This window comes from Phaethon lepturus, unplaced genomic scaffold, assembly GCF_000687285.1.
Source record: "Phaethon lepturus isolate BGI_N335 unplaced genomic scaffold, ASM68728v1 scaffold6981, whole genome shotgun sequence".
In the NCBI taxonomy this organism is placed as follows: Eukaryota; Metazoa; Chordata; class Aves; order Phaethontiformes; family Phaethontidae; genus Phaethon; species Phaethon lepturus.
This window is the reverse complement of record NW_010519751.1, coordinates 37203-55855: the sequence shown is the minus strand read 5'-3', so window position 1 is coordinate 55855 and position 18653 is coordinate 37203. Positions and strand designations below refer to the sequence as shown.

At 37.4% G+C, this 18653-nt stretch overlaps 1 protein-coding gene across 3 annotated transcripts in view; it reads right to left on the bottom strand.

The window, feature by feature from the left end:
• Positions 1 to 6780: 6780 nt before the first annotated feature.
• The window catches only part of CLOCK (clock circadian regulator), a 32111-nt gene continuing 20238 nt past the window's right edge, over positions 6781 to 18653 (bottom strand). The window contains exons 10-22 of one of the 3 annotated variants that reach the window (XM_010297140.1): positions 18493 to 18599; positions 17699 to 17846; positions 17411 to 17486; positions 16363 to 16504; positions 15891 to 15991; positions 14887 to 14976; positions 13827 to 13985; positions 13686 to 13720; positions 13000 to 13021; positions 12130 to 12336; positions 10657 to 10865; positions 10086 to 10359; positions 6781 to 7935 (exon numbers count right to left, since the gene is read on the bottom strand). In XM_010297140.1, coding sequence (XP_010295442.1) covers positions 7756 to 7935; positions 10086 to 10359; positions 10657 to 10865; positions 12130 to 12336; positions 13000 to 13021; positions 13686 to 13720; positions 13827 to 13985; positions 14887 to 14976; positions 15891 to 15991; positions 16363 to 16504; positions 17411 to 17486; positions 17699 to 17846; positions 18493 to 18599 — 1750 coding nt within the window. In that variant the 3' untranslated portion in view covers positions 6781 to 7755. The remainder of the gene's footprint in view (positions 7936 to 10085; positions 10360 to 10656; positions 10866 to 12129; positions 12337 to 12999; positions 13022 to 13685; positions 13721 to 13826; positions 13986 to 14886; positions 14977 to 15890; positions 15992 to 16362; positions 16505 to 17410; positions 17487 to 17698; positions 17847 to 18492; positions 18600 to 18653) is intronic. The other 2 variants (XM_010297142.1, XM_010297141.1) reach the window with 2 other exon arrangements.

Genomic DNA, 18653 nt, shown 5'->3' with positions numbered 1-18653 from the left:
AGGAATGTGCATCTCTCACCGCACGTGTGCACAGCAGAGGCTTAAAAGTGCGCGCTGCCTGCAACTACTCGTTTGTAGGCGACAGAAACAAAATGGAGATGATGGTCAGCTCTACTGGGATGAAAAAAATCTCACACTGTGATGTTTAAAATGAGAAAAGCTTGTGCTTGTTTTTTGAAGGTGCATGTTCCCAATCCTTAGGTTAAAGCCTGCCTCATTACACTGTATGTGGCAAAGTGCGATAAGCAGAGATTAAGGTAAACTTCTAATCTTCTGTCCTGCCAGGACAAAGTTTTACAAAGGAAACCTATTGAACTGAAGTACAGGTCCAGCTCGCAGGCACGCCTGTTCCTCCTAGGGCGATGCAACACGGGTGTATGTGCTGGGCTGGTGCTTGGGCTTGCGGTTTTGAGATATATTAGTCGAGATACCAAGTCTTAAAACTTGAAAGTTACTGAGTGGCTCTATTGACTGAGTGCTGTCAGGACAAAGTTTTACAAAGGAAACCTATTGAACTGAAGTACAGGTCCAGCTCGCAGGCACGCCTGTTCCTCCTAGGGCGATGCAACACGGGTGTATGTGCTGGGCTGGTGCTTGGGCTTGCGGTTTTGAGATATATTAGTCGAGATACCAAGTCTTAAAACTTGAAAGTTACTGAGTGGCTCTATTGACTGAGTGCTGTGAGAGGCTGCCGTATGGGGCCACCTGCAGCTCGGGGCAGGCTGCGTGGCGGCTGGAACGCAGCCACCGTATTCACGTGAGCGGGTTTACAATGCCTTTCTAGAAAGGGGTTGGTGGGTGAGCCTACTTACATGTTAGTCCCCGATACTGTATATTAGAAAAAATAATCTGTTATCTTGAATTAAGAGGATCAGGCAGCTTTATCCTAATATAACCTGAGTTATCCTTAATTTCCAGAGACGTGGAAATAATGATGTAATGGCACTTGCTGTACTGACGTGGCATTTTTTCCATAGGTGACCTCGCACAGCCCCTGAAGTCAGCAGCCTTGGCAAGTTACAGCTACAGGCTTTTGCTAATGTTGATGCAGGTTACGTTTAACTTGTAACCTTTTCCATCTATAGGTAGCATGTACTATAAATGTGCATTTCTTCTGGATTATTTAAATTTACTTCCCCAAGTGAAAACATAGTTGCCAAAGGGTCTGACTGTGATGGAGACCGCATGCTACAAAGAATGCTAGTAAGACTGTGGAAATTTTTGTTCTCATTATGTGTTACCCTCAAACAGCTGAAATCTTCTGGAATTTTTATCACTAATGCCCGAGTCTCAGAAGTGCAGCTAACCTTTGGATTGCTAATCTTTACAAGTACTTAACAGTTGCATTCTCATGTAAGCATGGGTTTTGTTTCAGAGTTTGCACAATGGCAAAATGCCATTGAGCAGCATTGCTTCAGGTGTGGCAGCAGTTATAACTGCAGCTCTTCTTCTTGATAAGTTTATGGAAAAATATATTGATATTTCCAAAGTTCAATTGTATGAAAACTGATAATCTTGCTTGCTACATGCTATCTATAGCTAATTTTGCTTGGGCTACCGGGGCAGAGGGGGTTTATGGCATCTAGAAGTAGTGTATAACATGCACAAGTGTTACTTAATTCCCAAAGGCAACAGATCAGTATCTTCACATGGGCATCTAGCGTGGTAGAACTGCAGACTGTAAAAACAGCTAAGCATATTTATCACTTTCTCCAGGCATTCAGCTTCAATTACAGGATCTGCTTCCCTCCCCCTTCTCCTTGAACACTTAATTAATTTTTCAAATTATTAGATTCTTATTAGTGTTCACACTGTGATCAGGGACAAAGGATCAGACCACCCTGACAGGTACATGTCGTTATCACGCAGCTCTTCAAAGAGCACGCAGTTACTGCTAAGCGAGTTGTGCTGCCAGCTAAATGCAAGCCTCTTCTTCCTTTTTCAGCGGCATAGCCACCACTTCAGATCATCTCCCTTCCTTTAAAAAACACTGTCCTTTGAGCATTCGTAGAATCACAGAATCATTAAGGTTGGAAAAGACTGCGACCACCCTGCCCACTAAACCAGCAGCAGAAACACCCAGGGAGGGGAGTTGAAAGAATTAAAGAAGGGTGTTTTGCCCCTGCCAGAAAGTGAGGGAAGGGCTACGCTCGACAACCCCTGCCCCCCCGCAGGTATGCACACCCTGCCATGCTGCTCCATTCTTTGGAGAGAAGAGGGGCTGTACACACAAAAGCACAACAGCAGGTGTAAGTAAGTGGTACACGTTCGAACAAGTGCTGTGTGAGCAAACTCCCAGGCAGTAATGTAAATACACAAATCAAAGGTCTCTAGCCTTTTGAGTGGGGCATCCGTTTATAAAGAGATACAGAGAGAAGACAAAAAAAAAAAAACACAGTATGCATTTTTACTGAAATCTCACAAGTCATTTGTCTGGGTAGTGAAGAGAAGATAAAATTGACATCAAGCAACTTCTCACGAGTCGGTTCTGCGGGTGGGGGAGAGAGAGTGCCTTTCTTACAGTTGTGGGAAGGGTAAGAGCACGCTCCACTGTGGAACTTGGATAAAACTGACATCAAGCAACTCAGGGAAAAAAACCCCAAACTTCTAGAACCTTAGAAGCTACAAAAAGCAAAATTTTAAATGAGTTACATTTATTCAGTTAAAAAATTGACAGTTAGTAATGGTCACATGAACACCAGGGAACTGCATCTACATTTCCTGACGTCAATATGAGCGGCACTAGGGTTTTTCTGTTTTTTTTTTTTTTCTTTTACGTATACATATCTAATGCCAGTTAAAAAAATACAAAACTGAAACCCAAGACACTGTGAAATCAACACTGCTTAAAAACTCAAAATTCAATCTGATATATTTGAAAATAAATAATTTTTACCTTTCTTGTTAAAAAAAGAAAGACAACTCACCAACTGCTTTCAAAGCAGTAACATCTTTAAGACCATTCCCAGAAGTGTTTCATAAATAATTACCCATTGATTGTCTATTAATGCAGCATCTCTCAGTCTCAGCTGGGGTCTCTATATTAGGCCATACAGTATTTTGTTCAGACACAGTGTTTTGCTTTGTGGGTTCCCTTCCCCCCTCCTTTTTATTTAGGTACAATTTCTTTAAATATAGCATATCATGCTGGCAGAATTCATGCAGATGACATAAGCATGAAGCATAGCAGAGCTTAAAATCACCTGTTTAAAAAAAAAAAAAGACAGACAAGGAATGTAGTGTTAAAAATCATGATAGTGAAAAAGCAACTATCCAGTCTCACAGACAACCAAGATAATTTCAAATGTTCTCTCACAGTTGTCTCATCTACTATGATTTGTTTAAATATGTTTTTTTTTTAATCCAAATTCACTTAATTCTCTTCAACTTTTTTCCACCAGGGATAAGTAAAAAAATAAAAGGTTAATTATTAAAACTAGTCTCTTTTCCCTTTTAATCAAAATAACCATTTTCCAGCCCTCTGACTGTACATCTAACTTTAATAACGATTTCAAATAGAGAAACTTATGAATCTGACATGCTTTACATCGCCTGATGCCACAACATTTAGAACACTCATAACAATACCTGGGTTAAATCTCTGAAAATAGAAATGGTTCTTAACTCGACTTCAGCATTTGAAAAAGGCCACATCTTTAAACCTTCAGAACATTTTCACACAAATTATAATCCTAAGGGACACTTAGAATTACTGAGCAGGCAAATGAGCCTCCAGATGATTCTCTCTCATAGGCAACTGTGCAACTTAAAAAGTCTCCTTCCAAGGAAGTGATCATCATTCATCCCTTCCTCTGGCCATATACAACACAAAGCCAACCGGTTTTAGAAGCCTTTTTAATCTTGCACTTTGAGCCTCAAAGGATCACCATATTAAAGAAACATTTTCCAGAAATGTCTCTCTTGACAGTTTTATGCATGTTATTCCTCAATGCCCCCCACTTTTTAACAGTTTCACTGACTAAAGAATCAGCTGTTTTTCAAATAGTCTTTTCAGTAAAGTGCTTGCTATTACTTGAAAAAAAAAAAAAAGAGAAAGTGCTATTTGAGTCTTAAGAGAATTTCTTTTTCTGTGAAAAACTGCCCGATAGAGCTTCATTTTATTCATTTTTACATAAAGCTGAAATGAAACCTATCTCTTGTAAGGATACCGGGTTGCTTATTTTGGTGTTTGGCAGTGGGCAAGATGCCCACAGAAGGTGGTGACACACTGGAACCGTAGTGCAGAAGGTAAACCTTCTAGATGAAATGGAAGGCATATGGAGAGCTCCTACTAGAATCCTTTCATATTTATATACAAATATAATATATATTAAATATAATATAAAAATAGCTATATTCTTTTTCTCTGAAGTTATCTTAGAAGCTTTTCTTCAAATCCTCACCCATCGCAGGCAAACAACGTCTGTCTCCTAAACTCCATGCAACGATGCCATCTCTTTCACTCCATTATGTAGCACCAGCCCATTTCTTCATAAATACAATCCTCTCCTTAACAGACTCCTTCCCTTCTGTCAGAGTCATTCTGTAACATTTACGCTCCAGAACCTGCAGCATCACAGCATTTGCTACCATGCTGTTTATTAGGGGTGTTGCAAATAAGTCTATGACTGTAGTAAATGAGTTGGGCAGAAGCAAAAGGCTGATGAAGAAAGAGGCAATAGCCTGGTCCTCTTCCCACTAACACTCAAGAACAGTTCAGCAATTGATTCAGCAACAGGGGAAGCTGCAGGCCCTTTAAAAATACACTTTTTTTGTCACTAGCTGTGAAACAAAGCATCTGCATCCTCACACAGCATCTGGACCAAGTTCTGCATACTCGCTTTTGTAAAAAGTTTGCTTAAGTTGTGGCAGGAATTTTTCAAACGCGTGCTGTGTTTTTCCAGTTTCTTTGAATTTCCCCATCTTCTACACTTTCTCTACTAGCTGGTAGTTCTGTAATTGAATGACCTCTCTCTGAGGTTATAAAAAGCTTCTTGATCAAAGTGTTTCTACAGTTCTCTTTCAGCAGCCATGCTATTGTCATCATCTAATTTCTCTCTCACCTCATTTAGCCTTTTTACCGACAGACCTATAGCAGCACACCAGAGTATCTGGGAAGGGGGAAATGGGAAGAGAAGTTTAAATGAAGCTTTTATATAAAAAGCTGTATCATTAACTGTCTGGCTGGTATCTCTATTTTCTGTAATTCTCAGTATAATAGCTTAATAAACCTATTTTACCACTATTCAATAGTTCTAACAGCACTGTTAAAGCTCTCCCAGTTTTCTTTTTTAGTGCTATCTTATTATTGTAATTGGTTAAATTTTTTTTAATCTAACCTATTTTCCATTAAGCAAAAGTACTGATAGCACAGGCCTCTAGTCAACGCAGCTTAATTTAGAAACAGGTGGCATGGTGTGGTAGGGATTGTAGAGCAAGGCAGAATTTCTTTACCTAGAACTTTACAGAAACAGGTTTCTGACAGTTAGTCCAGCCCAGAGAATGCCAGAAATCCCTTCAGGGAAGGGGAAGTGTTCCTTTGCTATGTTTGGTATTGGCATCTGTTCCTTGCTCCAGGTTGCAAGAGGCTTCTCGGAGCAGGAAGCAATCTGATTCTCTTTGGTACTGTGTTTCTCACACTCTCCTTCCTTGTTCACTACTGTGCTTTTTGGTGCCCAACTCCTGCTTTATAACTGGGAACAACAGAGATCTAATGGTGGGACAGGTGCAGAGGCAAAGGCCAGCCTCAAAATGCAACCAACTGTATCAAACGCTTGGCTAAACTGGTATTACCTTCCTGTGGGTTTGGTTCATCCAGTGATACAATCAAACTGTTTCATAGTACAAAATAGTCCATCACCATTTGGTTACATTCATTCAACTCCTCCTCGATATTCAAGATTCATCCAGCTTTCTCTCCCTCATACTAATTTTAACTGCTTTTACTGTTTTTGTTTTTAATTAGCAGATCTAACAGCATTTATTCATTTTCCTCTGAAGTTCTGGTTTCCACAAACTAGTACCATAAAAACCTACTGAACGTTTACTTAAAATAGCGCATCAGATCTGTTGGAACTTTTTATTTTCTTTATGAAGTAAAGTTGCCTTCTGAAGTCTTAGTTCAGTGATATCTCTTAAATCAATAGCCTGGTAGTGTTAAATGCAATCATAATCTCCCCCAACACACACTTCAAACATTATGAAAATGATTTAAAAAAAACCAAACCACAAAAAAATCAGCTTACTATTCCTCCTCCTGCAAAAGGAGTAATCTATACTTTTAGATTTTTTTTCATCTTTTAAGAGTATTACCTTCAAGGTCTGAGATTTTAGAGACTCCTCTGTTTCTGGCTAGTGTTTGAAGGGGAGGTACCACTCAAAAATGCTGATGTTTTCGACTCAGACCATTATTAAAATCAACACAATACAGAAGTAGCTATGAAATAGATACACCATTTTGGTTGACAATGTACTAAGACTTCAAAATTGAAAATGGTTACAGATTCAAGACGTTGTAATTCAAGATGTTCAACATTATCACCTGAATTAAAATCAAGGCACTATGGGTTTTGTTGTTGTTGTTAAAATGACCCTGAATTAGTTCTGACTAATAATTCTGACTAATTTTTGAAGGAGAATAAAAAGATTCCAACATATTTTAACAAGTTACAATTCTCACCACAGAGAAAGTGGTTAAAAAGTGCCCAAAAGTTATTAAATGTAAATATATTTTTGTGCAAATTACTCCTATAACTGAAACATTCTTGAAAATTACTGTCTTTTTAAACCTTTTACATAAATATTTCCAACTATGAACTATATCAAAAGATAGCTTTGGGGAATAAAATTCCAAACCATCCACAAGAAAGCAGTGCAAATTCCTATTTTTCAAATAAAACGATTAATTAATTATGAAATGATGGATGATATTCATGAATCTGAATGTCCTGAACCCTGATGCATGATCACCAGTTCAAACAGCTTCATCAATAATTTAACCTCGAGAAGTCAACTAACCAACACACTATATATCTCACCAAACAAACCCTGACATCACAGACAAAGCACAAACAAGAGACTTGTGCCCACATTAAGGGTGAAAATAATGATGCATCATGTTGTAAACAGAAGGGTAGAACAGAGGAAAACATTAGTCTGAGTATGGCATGAGAATTTAGGGAAACATGTTCAAACCTACAAATAACAGATTACATTTTCATGCATCATATAAAATATTTTGCTCTTTCTCCTTTTATGCAGACATATACACAATATTTTACAGCATCTGTACAACAGAGAACTGGATTTCACACAACATTTTAAAAATATTTACTGTCCCATAATAATCTGAAAAAAATTAGATGTTTTTTGGACTATATTCCTGGCATTTTTTTCTGCTAATTCAAACAATTGCTCCATGTCCATTTTAATACTTTAAAAATGTACAGGATTGATAAAAATACCAGTATTTTCAGCATCCCTCTCATTTCAGTCACGTTTTGAGATTTCCCCTGGACAAATTAACACATGGCAGCATATCCTTTAGAACACAGGAACTGGGGCAACTATCAACGCTGGCCATCTCCCCATCATCATCTTGTGGCTTTTCTTAACAGATTCCAGAAGTTAGGAGTAGATCTCAACACTGCGGTGTTAGAAAGCCTTCATACTGCTACCTCTGTAGCCTCAGTGCAACTGCTTGTAGAGCAGCCCCCTCCTGGTATAGTTTGCTTCAAAAAGAGGCAGAGCTCCACACTATTGTGGCTGAACTTTGGAAGGATCAGTCATCTTGTCAGTTCTGTGTCGCGAAAGTTGCTGCTGCTGCTGAGACTGATGCTGCTGGTGGTGGGACTGTGTAAAAGTGCTTTGTTGCAGTGGGAAAGCAGCAGAGAGGATAAGCTGAGCTGACTGATTTCCATGAAGTAACCTGGATGTCTAAAACATGCACATAGGAAATGATTATTTTTCCTGCTGCACTGAGAAACACAGGCCTTGCTGCTCTTTAAGTTTTCACAAGGACTCAATCACAATAAACTTCTGATTTGGTCATTTAAGCTCAGCAAACAATGCAAAGATTAGTTTATACTAATAAAGTTAATTAGAGCATCTGACCAATTAATAAAGCAGCTGTAACTGGTTTTTGTAATTTCCAGTGACAATGGGTAGGAATGCATGGCAATTTGTCTCCATTTCAAACCACAAGAGCATAACAGGACTTAAGGACTAACAAGTGCAGGTGGCTGTCATTGCAGTCAAATGAAAAAACAGTGCATGACTTGGCACAGATCACACGTATCCCCCACAGCCAAAATGAACAGTCAAAGAAACTGCCGCATTTGCAGGCCCAAACATCCCCTTTGAAGGGGATTGATTACTACTGGAAATAGTACTCGGTGTTAATTTTCTTAGAACCAAAAGATGATGGTTACCCAAGAAAAACCATGAAGGATTGGTACAAATGCACTTGGACATCTCAATCCAGAAACACATTCTGCAGCAGAAAATAAAGTACATTGCCTGCCACACCCACAGAATCAAGAGTGTAGGAAGCCCCAGTGAGCAGAGGCAGGAAAAGCACTGCTCCTTCTCTCCATTTTTAAAGAGCATTTGCTTCACTTCAAATTCTAGCACTTTAATAAACTTTTGCCTAGAAAGAAATTCTAGGACAGGAACAGACCTTTGGAGATCTTAATCCTTCACAAATATTCTGGTTTTCACCAAAATTAAGTCAAAATTGTACAAACCTTTTAACTCAAACAGAGCTACAGACACTACCAACCTGCGAAACAGCATTGTTGTTACAGTATTTATCTGAGTTGTCAGAGAACACGTTCAAATCTGCGCTCTGGTTTGATTCAGTTCAAGAGTCTCCCACTACATAAATGAGTGCTGAAATTCAAATCACTAGGTATTCTTCAGCTCTCTTTTTGAGAGCCAACTTGCAGCTGAAAAGCCTTTGCCTGATGTGTGACTGAAATTGGTACGATTCCATGAAAGACTTTTTCAACAAGTCAATATTTTCTGTCAATGACCTAGTGAAAGAAAATTTTACTCAGCCCTAAACAGAACCATATCCATTCCTTGTGCATACAAACATAGGTTTTAAGCCTCCAATTACTTACTGCATTTGTATATATTCCACCTCTGCACAGAATCCCTCATTTAGTGCAAATGGGAGACCACACATAGTAAGAAAGAAGAAATACTTGCAAAATAAGGATTTAATTATGCATGCTCTTAAAGAGTGAAAAAAAAAAATTACATTCCCAGAGTAGTTAAAGAATATTAAGAATGTGCACAAACTACATCGTGATAGTTACATTGACTTTGTCTGTCTGTGGAGAAGGCAACATTAGAGGCCAAATTAAGATCTTTTAACCCATGCCTTCTTGGAGTCACTTCCTCTCTGGTGTTCTAGCTACTACTACATCTCCTGCCCCAACATCACCTGCTAGGTGAGCTGTGTGCCAGCAATTAATTGGAATTAACAAATGGTAACAGATTTCCATATAAATTCTTTCTACGTTCTGGTTCTTTTCTTTTCGGAGGCATCCCTTATCTGTCTCTAACCCTCTCGGGTTTTGCCTTCCTTCTCTTTTGATCCAATCTCTCTTCTTTCTACACTAAACCAAGATTCTTCTCTACTCTCTGCTTACAAGGTTACTTGCTGCTCAGCCTCCCCTGTAGCCTAGACAAATGTTCATGCCTCATGTTACAGGGCCATGTCTTGCTTTGGGCTGCACGCGGCTTTCCAGAGCAACCAATTCTGTTTGAGATCATCTCTCACACCTTCTTGCATTATTATGTGAATGCAAAGAGCGAGCAGCAGTTCAAAGGGAAGAAGATATAAAACAGGACCAAGCATAGAGTGAAATTACAGGAAAGACTGTAAGTAATTCAGTTTACAGTCTCTCCTTTAAGTAGCAAGATTTTAGAGAACATCTATAAAATAAACTTATCTCATGCATCAGGCTGCTTCACAGGTTATTTTAAGCACTCTGTTTTCAGATAAAGCACCCCTAGGATAAGCTAGCAATGCTGAAAGTGTCAGGACTTGGAAAAATTTGTAGAGAATGCTGCATTACCTGTAGGAACTGTTGGGGGTGCTGGGTCAGCTGTGGCTGAGCTGGTTGCTGAACTGTGGTGAGCTGCTGCTGCTGGTCTTGCTGACTTTGCTGCTGCTGCTGCTGCTGTTGCGGTTGCGTTACTGACAAAGTCTGTGGCTGCTGCTGTTGGGCAGCAAAAGTGGGATAAGCTGTCACCACCTGTCCCATAAACATAGTACTTGGTACCATTACCGCTCCACATGCTACTGGGGCTGTGACAAGTTTTGTTACAAGTTGCTGACCTTGAGAAAATCTGTTAATGGAAAAAGACATTTGGAGTCCCTTTAGGAAAAAAAAAAAATCAAGCACCATGTGCACTTGAGAAATGCAGATTTGTCAGGTTCATACTTTGCTAGAAAAACATGGGTTTTGATATGCCTGCAAACATATTATTTTGGGCAAAGTTCAGTTTAACAGTTGTATCCATATATAGTTAAAATAAGAAACCACGTGATTTTTTTAATGCTACTTTAGTTCCTTTTGTACATGAGGTACAAGCTATGTAAGCTCATCATAGCGAGTCATCTGAATATTGGTCTTGAAGATTTACCTGATTTGTCTATCCTGTGTAAAAGTGGTTACTGCAGCAGCGTTCTGGTTATTGTTCTGTGGTAAGCTAGAAGGAACCTGGACCACATTTCCTGTTGTTGGCTGAGAAATCACCATAGTGTTATACAAAGGTGCCGAGACTGTGTTCTGTGACTGACTGGCAAGAGAAGACTGTTGATTGTGTCCACTAAGAACATTTTGTTGATTATGCTGAAAAGAAAAAAATATTGTTGGGACAGTAATTTAAAAATAGCCAGGTACTACAGCTCTCCTTATCACTGTCATTGCCCATACTTCACAACTGCAGTGTTTTTAAATTAAGAACTCATTTGTAATAGAAAGTTGACAGGTATTTCTATCAACTGAGGATTTGGAGGTAGGACTGACCCTCAGGCATCTGAAAATCTATTAAGTTTAACCCCTTCTTCTCTTCAGGTTATTTTTTTCCTGAATTTTTCAGCTACTTGCATACTGTTTGTTCAAGATCCTAGTTTCCACTCTTTTACCGTGTCTGTACCAGCCTGACTAAAACATGCACATCACGTCACTCAATTTCTTACTTGAAAGTCTGGAACAAGCTTACTGCTGAGATGGTAACACCGTCCACCACTAGTCTGCCTCTACAGATCTCGAAAAGAAAGTATGGAATTTGGATAAAGGTACAGAGGAGGGTGACCACAGAGATCAGAGGTATAAAGAGAGCACCATACACAAAAATGGTCAAACTCATTAGAAGTGTTCAGCTTCTATGGAGATAACATGTGACAGAAGACTTTGAAATCATGTATGACTGAAGATGAAAAGTGAATAGCTGCTCAATGTTTTTCCCAGTATATAAGCTGGGTGGCAAGTTTAAAAAACAAACGTAATCATATTTCACAGAAAGTAAAGCTGTAGAACTCACTACTGGATACTGTGAACTGCAAAAGTTTACATTGAATCTGAAGAAACGGGAAAAAAATCATAGAAGAAAAATCCATCACAGGATATTATGCGATACTCCTATGGCGTCCGACTGAAATTGCTGAAGAGTAGAAAAGTCAACTGCAGAAGCACCAATATAGGCTTGTCCTGTTCCTATGCTTTTCTAGGTATTTGCTGTAGACCACTGTCTGGACACTAGGTTTTAAGCTCACCTAGTACAAATCTCGTGTTACGTGTTCTGTTAACAGACAATTCACAGCCATTCAAAAAAGGCAAGCTAAAAGTCTTCTTGGTACTGGACGTTCAAAAAAGCTACTTATTATTAATTATTTATATGCCTAAGTTTTAAAATAAAAACAAGATCTGAAAGTGCACTAGCAAGATAAAGAAGTGCACTTCAATTGTAAAACTTGGAACATGAAGAAATGAATATAATTCAAAGGACACTTAAAAAAAAATGGGAGACAGCTGTCAGGGAAGCTATTGTTGTGTTTCAGTTATAGTTTTGAGTACATATTCTATTCAGCAAAATCAATAATGACAATTTTACCTGTGTTGCAGTACTCTGCAAAGGCTGTTGCTGTATCATGTGGGGAGTACTTATATGGCCTGTGTTCATCCCACTTTGAGTCTGATTAGTCTGAACAACTTGACCTTGCATGTTTATTGGTGTAAGCTGCTGAACATTTGAAGAATTTCCAGAAGCAAGTTGTACAGAACCAAAGTTGAGTCCAGAAGTTGATTGCTGCAAGAACATCTTAAAAAAAAAAAAACCACAAGTTAGCTTTTAATTGATTGTTCAAGATGTTTTAGAGAAACTAAACTTAATTCTTTTAAATCAATATAAGATAAAGACTCCCATATCACGTCAGTATTCAGAGACTCTACTGTAACCAATAAGAATCAGAATCCTGATTTCTAGAGCCCTAAACACTGTTTAGTATTGTTCTTAAAGATTTAAATTATAAATTATCTAAAATTATGTATGTTCTTAAAGAAAAAGTACTATTTAGAGACTAACTTGTAACAAAGTCTACAACTGTCTAAAGACAAAATGTATTTGAAATCACATTTCTATTTGTAGGATCTCCAGCAGTGAAACTAGTTCAAATGAAGAAAATCTCAGAATCAACAGATCCATGCATAGCACCATGAACATAATCTTGCTTGGCAATAAAGAAATCATAATTATTATACTGAATTTTCCAACATTACTGTAATAAACTGAATTCAGCACAACAATATTTGAGCCTTTACAAAAACTTAGGCCCAAGACTGCAACAAGGCAGGGTAAAAAGGTAGAATGTGCAGCACTTGGATATTTTTCACTAGTTTCCACAGTCCTGAATAAGGTCCCTCCACAGTGCATGGGAAGAAAGCTGTGAATCATTCATTTTGAGGCATCTATAAGGCAGCCTACTGCTGGCAGGCTTACCCCAGACAAGATAAAACACTGAAAATGGCACATGCCAGAAACTCCTACTCTTCAACAGAATTCAGTCAACATATTCAATACTTCCAGAAAGTACATTTTTCTACTCTTTATTCACAGTCCTCACTAAAAATTTGTATTCTTTCCTTAAGGTGTATTTTAGTCTTTTGGTTTGGGTTTTTTTGTTTGTTTGTTTAACTAGAAAAACCCAATAGGATCTTTTTTGTCTTCCAAAGATAGCTGCTGGAAAGAGAATGACAAAATTAGAAAAAAATATACTGGTTAAAATACAGAAATGAGGTAGTCAGCTGCTAGACCGAGTAATGCATCCTCTTGACTTCTTGTCTTTTTGGCTTAATATCTACTTCAGTATATACCATGCAAAGTGGAACCACTTCACCAGGAAGGTGTGTAAGAGGACCATAGCCTGATAGTTAGGACTGTTTAAGAAACAAAAGGTATGAATTTGACACACTTCAGATAAAAGGGGAAATAAATGCTTATCTTGCACATTTTGGATGAATATTGTAATGGCTGCAAAACTATGGAAGAAGTAATAACCACTGCATCTTTTTACATTTAGGTTTAGGCATAAGCTAGGCTTGAGCTGCTCAATATCAAGATACACTGGGGCCTACCAGTGGCAGGTATCTCAGGAACAATAGCTTCAGAGGCTATGGATTTTATGCACATTAGGTCCAGGTGGCAGCTGACAGGGGGTAGGGAGGATCAACTTGTAGAGTTAAGTGCCCAAGTCTCATTTTAGATGCCTAAATTCTCTACAGATCAAACCTGTAAGAGTTACGCTAACTCACCTGGAGTCCTTGACCGTGGACAATTTGAAGCTGCTCTTGAATCTTACGCAACTCTTCCTGCTGCCGATGAATATTTGCCTCTATCATGCGTGTTCTTTGCTCTAGCTGGTCCTTTAGATGCTGCATAGCTCCTAATTGAGCTGAAAACTGAAACACAGGCTGTAGTGCGATGAATAAATTAAAAGCTGAGTAAAAATAATGAAATTTTATTTACAAGCAGTAAATACACTCCTCCACAGTAGCAAAGAAATCAAGCACTGCTTTTTAAAACAGCTAATAACCATAATATGAGGACAAATTCATTAGTGTGAAAATGTCACAGAACTCGCATTTAACTGATGTCACATTTAACTGATGCACCAGAATTGAACTAAAAAAAAGTTCCATAGCAAAAGAAATTGACTGGTGTCAAAATCACCAAGAGTCTATGAAAAGCCTTAATAATTTACATGGTACTGCAGATGTTGAAGCTCTCAGGTTAAAAATTAGAATTGTTACCAGTTTACCAAAAAAAATTCACCTAGAGCTAAAACATATGCAAATAACTTGGGAATACCCTCAGTCACAAACTGTTGAAGGCTCAGCCCACAAGAAATTGTTTACCATTTCTATTCTTCCCTAGACATGTCCTGTGGGCTACGAGTCAATACAACCTTTTGATACTTATATCCCATCTACAGGGCATATATCTTCAGTTGGACCTGATACTGCTGTTCCTATTTCACAAAACTATTTCGTAGACTAAGTTGCCTTGTGTTACAAGCATACGTGTAGAAAGTTAACAGCATAGTAGATGGATTTTTAAATTCATATCCTAAAATATTTTATCTGGTGTTATCTGTGTTTCTAATGGCCAAGGCTGAAAACTATATCCACAAAAATAAAACCAAAAACAAACAAAAAAAAGGAAAAGTGTCAAATTGGGGAATTTGCTTATTTCAAGAGAATAATGATACAGGTGACTTTGGCACCCAAGAATTCAATTTCTGAAAGAGATTTTAACCTTATATTCAGAACAAGACTGTTTAAAAAATAAACAATACACCAACTTAATCCGTACCTGGGACATGCCAGACTGGAGCTGTAAAGTTGCAGGCTGAGACATCGTCGGCTGCGCTACTGGTTGTCCAAGAGACTGGGAGCTTAAAGACTAGGATTTAAAAAAATTATTCCATAACTGGAAGAGAATGAACTTCGTACTTGACATGAAATATTTCTTTACTTGAAGTGTCAATTCCAAAATTGCATCATATGAACATATGATAAAAACAAATATTTCCTGAAATAGCTAACTTTAAATATTAGAGAATTAAGGACACAAGAGCAATTGATTATATACATATTATATATTTAAAAAACAACTTTTCCACTGTTAAAAATATATAAAAACAGTAGATACAAAGCAGGAAAAAACAGTAATTACAATTACAACTTTTTAAAAAGTTTTACTTGTAGTAAGGGAAAACTTTTTCAACCAGTTTGGAAGTTGACACCTTCAATTTTTTCTTAAACTAGTAATTTTAAAAAATGTGTATTTAATACACACTCTATTTTTGAAGTGAATGTATTAGTTCAACTGGAACATGAAAAATACACTCATAAAGTACATTTTCTTATGTCACCAAGATTTCAGAAACTATATGAAAGTACTCACAAATATTATCAGAGTCATAAATCTATATGAATTCTCTATAGGGATACGCAGCATTATATCAGCAATTTTTTATATGTATGTATATAATTGCTTATATACATATATATTAAAAATGCAGAATCATAGAAAGAAGTTATGTATGAGTGAAAGCAGATTCATACACAATTTTGCAAACCCTAATGCCAAAAAATATATAATTATATGTGTAATTATTGTATTCCCTTAAAATGTAGTATACCCAAGTCGCATATTGATGATACAATTCTGATAGTCACATATTCCAAGTAAAACTGTTACAGTTTAAATTATGTATTTTCAGACAAAATAAAACAATGGTCATATGGACTTAATAATACCTTTTAATGGTGAATTACACTGATAAAGTACAAAATTTTTCTCTGAAGAGTTACCTGACTACTCAGAGATGATCGTCTTTGCGCAGTCTTTTCATGACCAGATAAGCTTTGCCTTGGAGGAGTGCTAGTGTCCACCGTCATTTTAGTTGGTGTTGCTGACAACATACAGAGTTACAACAGAAAGAGGCATGTTAACAGTAATCTCAATTCTGCAAGGCGATAATCAAACCACAGTAAGCGTTTAATGAACAAAAAAAAAGCTAAAGGCTTGGACTCTTTTTTTCACCCAGACTATCCAACAATAAAGCAATCTGATGGACTGAAATAGGCTGCTATTGTACTTTTAGAAGTAGAAGTCACTAGATGACCTTTGAAAATCTGAGTGGTCAGCAGATCTCTGAACCATCAGAAAGGACATTTTTACTCGAACACTTTTCACAAAATTATTATTAAATGCTAGTTATGCATTTAATTAAAGTAGAAAAAGCCTTCATTAGGAAGGCAATTTTCAACAGTTGGTGCTTACATGAATGATCTGATACTGCAGTATGTGAAGATTTTCTTGAACTCCTGGAGGAAGCAGAAGGTGTGGGGCTGGTATCAAACCTTTCCAGTGCTTCTTTGAGGCTCACTGTGTTTATGTGATTGTCAGACCCAGAGTCCTGACTCTGAAGAGACACACACAAACAACAATTATTTTATCCAATTCAGCACACAATGTACATTTCTGTTAGCAAATATCTAAGACTATGCTGTGTTTAATCAACCCCCCCTTACACAGGTGACTGTACAGAAGTAGTGGTCTGGTTGATATCTGCAAGCTCAGTTTCCATTTGCAGCTTTTATCCTTGGAAAAGAGACCAAACCAAAGCCATACAAGCCTAGAAACCAAAATGCATGCAAGACACAGGCCACAAACTGACTGCTGAATTGACCTTCTCTAGCAACTCAATTCACTCTGAACATGTGCATAGTAAGTGAACTGCTTATTCTTTTGAGGAAGGATGAGTTAATTCCACTAAAAGGAACACTGTCAAATGAAACTTGCTGCCAAGGGAAAACACCACAGAGCATCTGCACAAGGTGGCTTATCTAAGACTCACTGAGCTTTCAAGGACATTAATTCAAAATGAATTTTGTATACTTCTAAGAAGTGGGACAGTCACACAATGGAACAGGTCCTGCTTTCCTCTTCTGAATCCCTTTAAACCATCTTTGTGTGTTGACCTTGGCTTTTCAAATTATGGGTGCTTCCAGTAAGGAAGAACATTTATTTATGAACCAAACTCTGCAGGAATCAGATCTTAATAAGGACTTATGGATGCTGCCATGTTATAACTACATGCACAAGAACTCCTGAAAAGAGGAGGGTAAGTGTTCAGGGCAGAATACAGTTAAACAAACACCCTTCCTAGACTTCTTTAATCATTTATAATAGTCATATTGTTTAGAGATCAAAGTAATTACTTTACCTGTAACAGGACAAAGCATTTCTTGCAGCTGTGTGTTTGCTTACATATTAATTTCAGTATGAAAGAAAGAAGAGGTAAGATAAAATTATACAAGACACTCACTTTATCTGCTGTTATCTCTGGAAGAGACTCCTCAATACCAAGTTCTCGCCGTCTTTCTGCTCTAACTTCTGCATAACTAGAAGAACAAACCAAATATGACTACTATATGCTTGGATGATTTAAAAAGCATACCTCAGAAAACAAACTCCTCACAGGTACCTTGCTTACAAAGTACCCCAGGAAGTTTTCCAACGATTCTTTAAACTGCTATGATTTTTCTACCTCCAAAAATACCAGCTCCCATGCCATTAGAATTTTTCCAATACAGATTTTTAAAAGATAACTTACCTTACAACAGTGTGCGTACAGACAATAAACTCTGGTCTGGAATTCCACTGGTGATACGTGATATAGTAATGTGTTTGCAGCCAAATCCATTGTTGTCCCTTTGTAAGGAATCTGTAGTAACACGACTTCCCTTTCCCATATTGCATTACTATAAAAGCGAAGAATAAAGTTTACTGCCTTTCCAGTCTGTAAATATTGCAATTACATAATAAACATTATTTCCTAGCTTCATACGGCCCAAAACCGTGTCCAAATCCAGTATTATAACAATGACTATGAACAGATTTAAAAGTGTAGCCTTCTTTAAAAAAATTTACACTGCATTTTTCAGAGAACTGCAGAATTCAAATTTCCATTTTTCTGGGTTTTTGTTTTTTACATATTCTGAAAAATTTATGTGCAAAAAATTTAAGTACAGCTTCATAAAGAAAACCATAGCTAGACAGAAAGCTTATTCTATTACATGTTTAAACAATTTTTGCATTTATTAAACATCACAGAGCCTTTTAAATGCTACTGGAAGAACTGGAGAAGTATTAGTCACAGTGCTGTGCAATACAATTTACCACAATGAAGACTCTAAATTACAAGATAAACATAAATCTGTTTTGTAGTTCTGTATCAAAAGAAAAAAGATGAAGATCAGCAGTGCAATAATGTCAAATGAAGGGAAGTAAAGACACTTCACTCAAATGTATCACAAAATTTCACTACAAAATTTGTACAATTTAACAAACTTTAAACTGACATCTATAAAGCAAACCTGTTCATCGTAGCAACTTAGTTGTACTCACAATGCTCGTGACATTTTGCCAGATTATCTAGATCATCCACATGATAATAATCATAGCCTGACGTTCCCAAAACTTCAAATGGAAGATAACCTATTATCGGAGGTGCCCTAATTAATACAAAAAATAATGTCATTTTATTTCCACACAAAAAAATCCCCCAA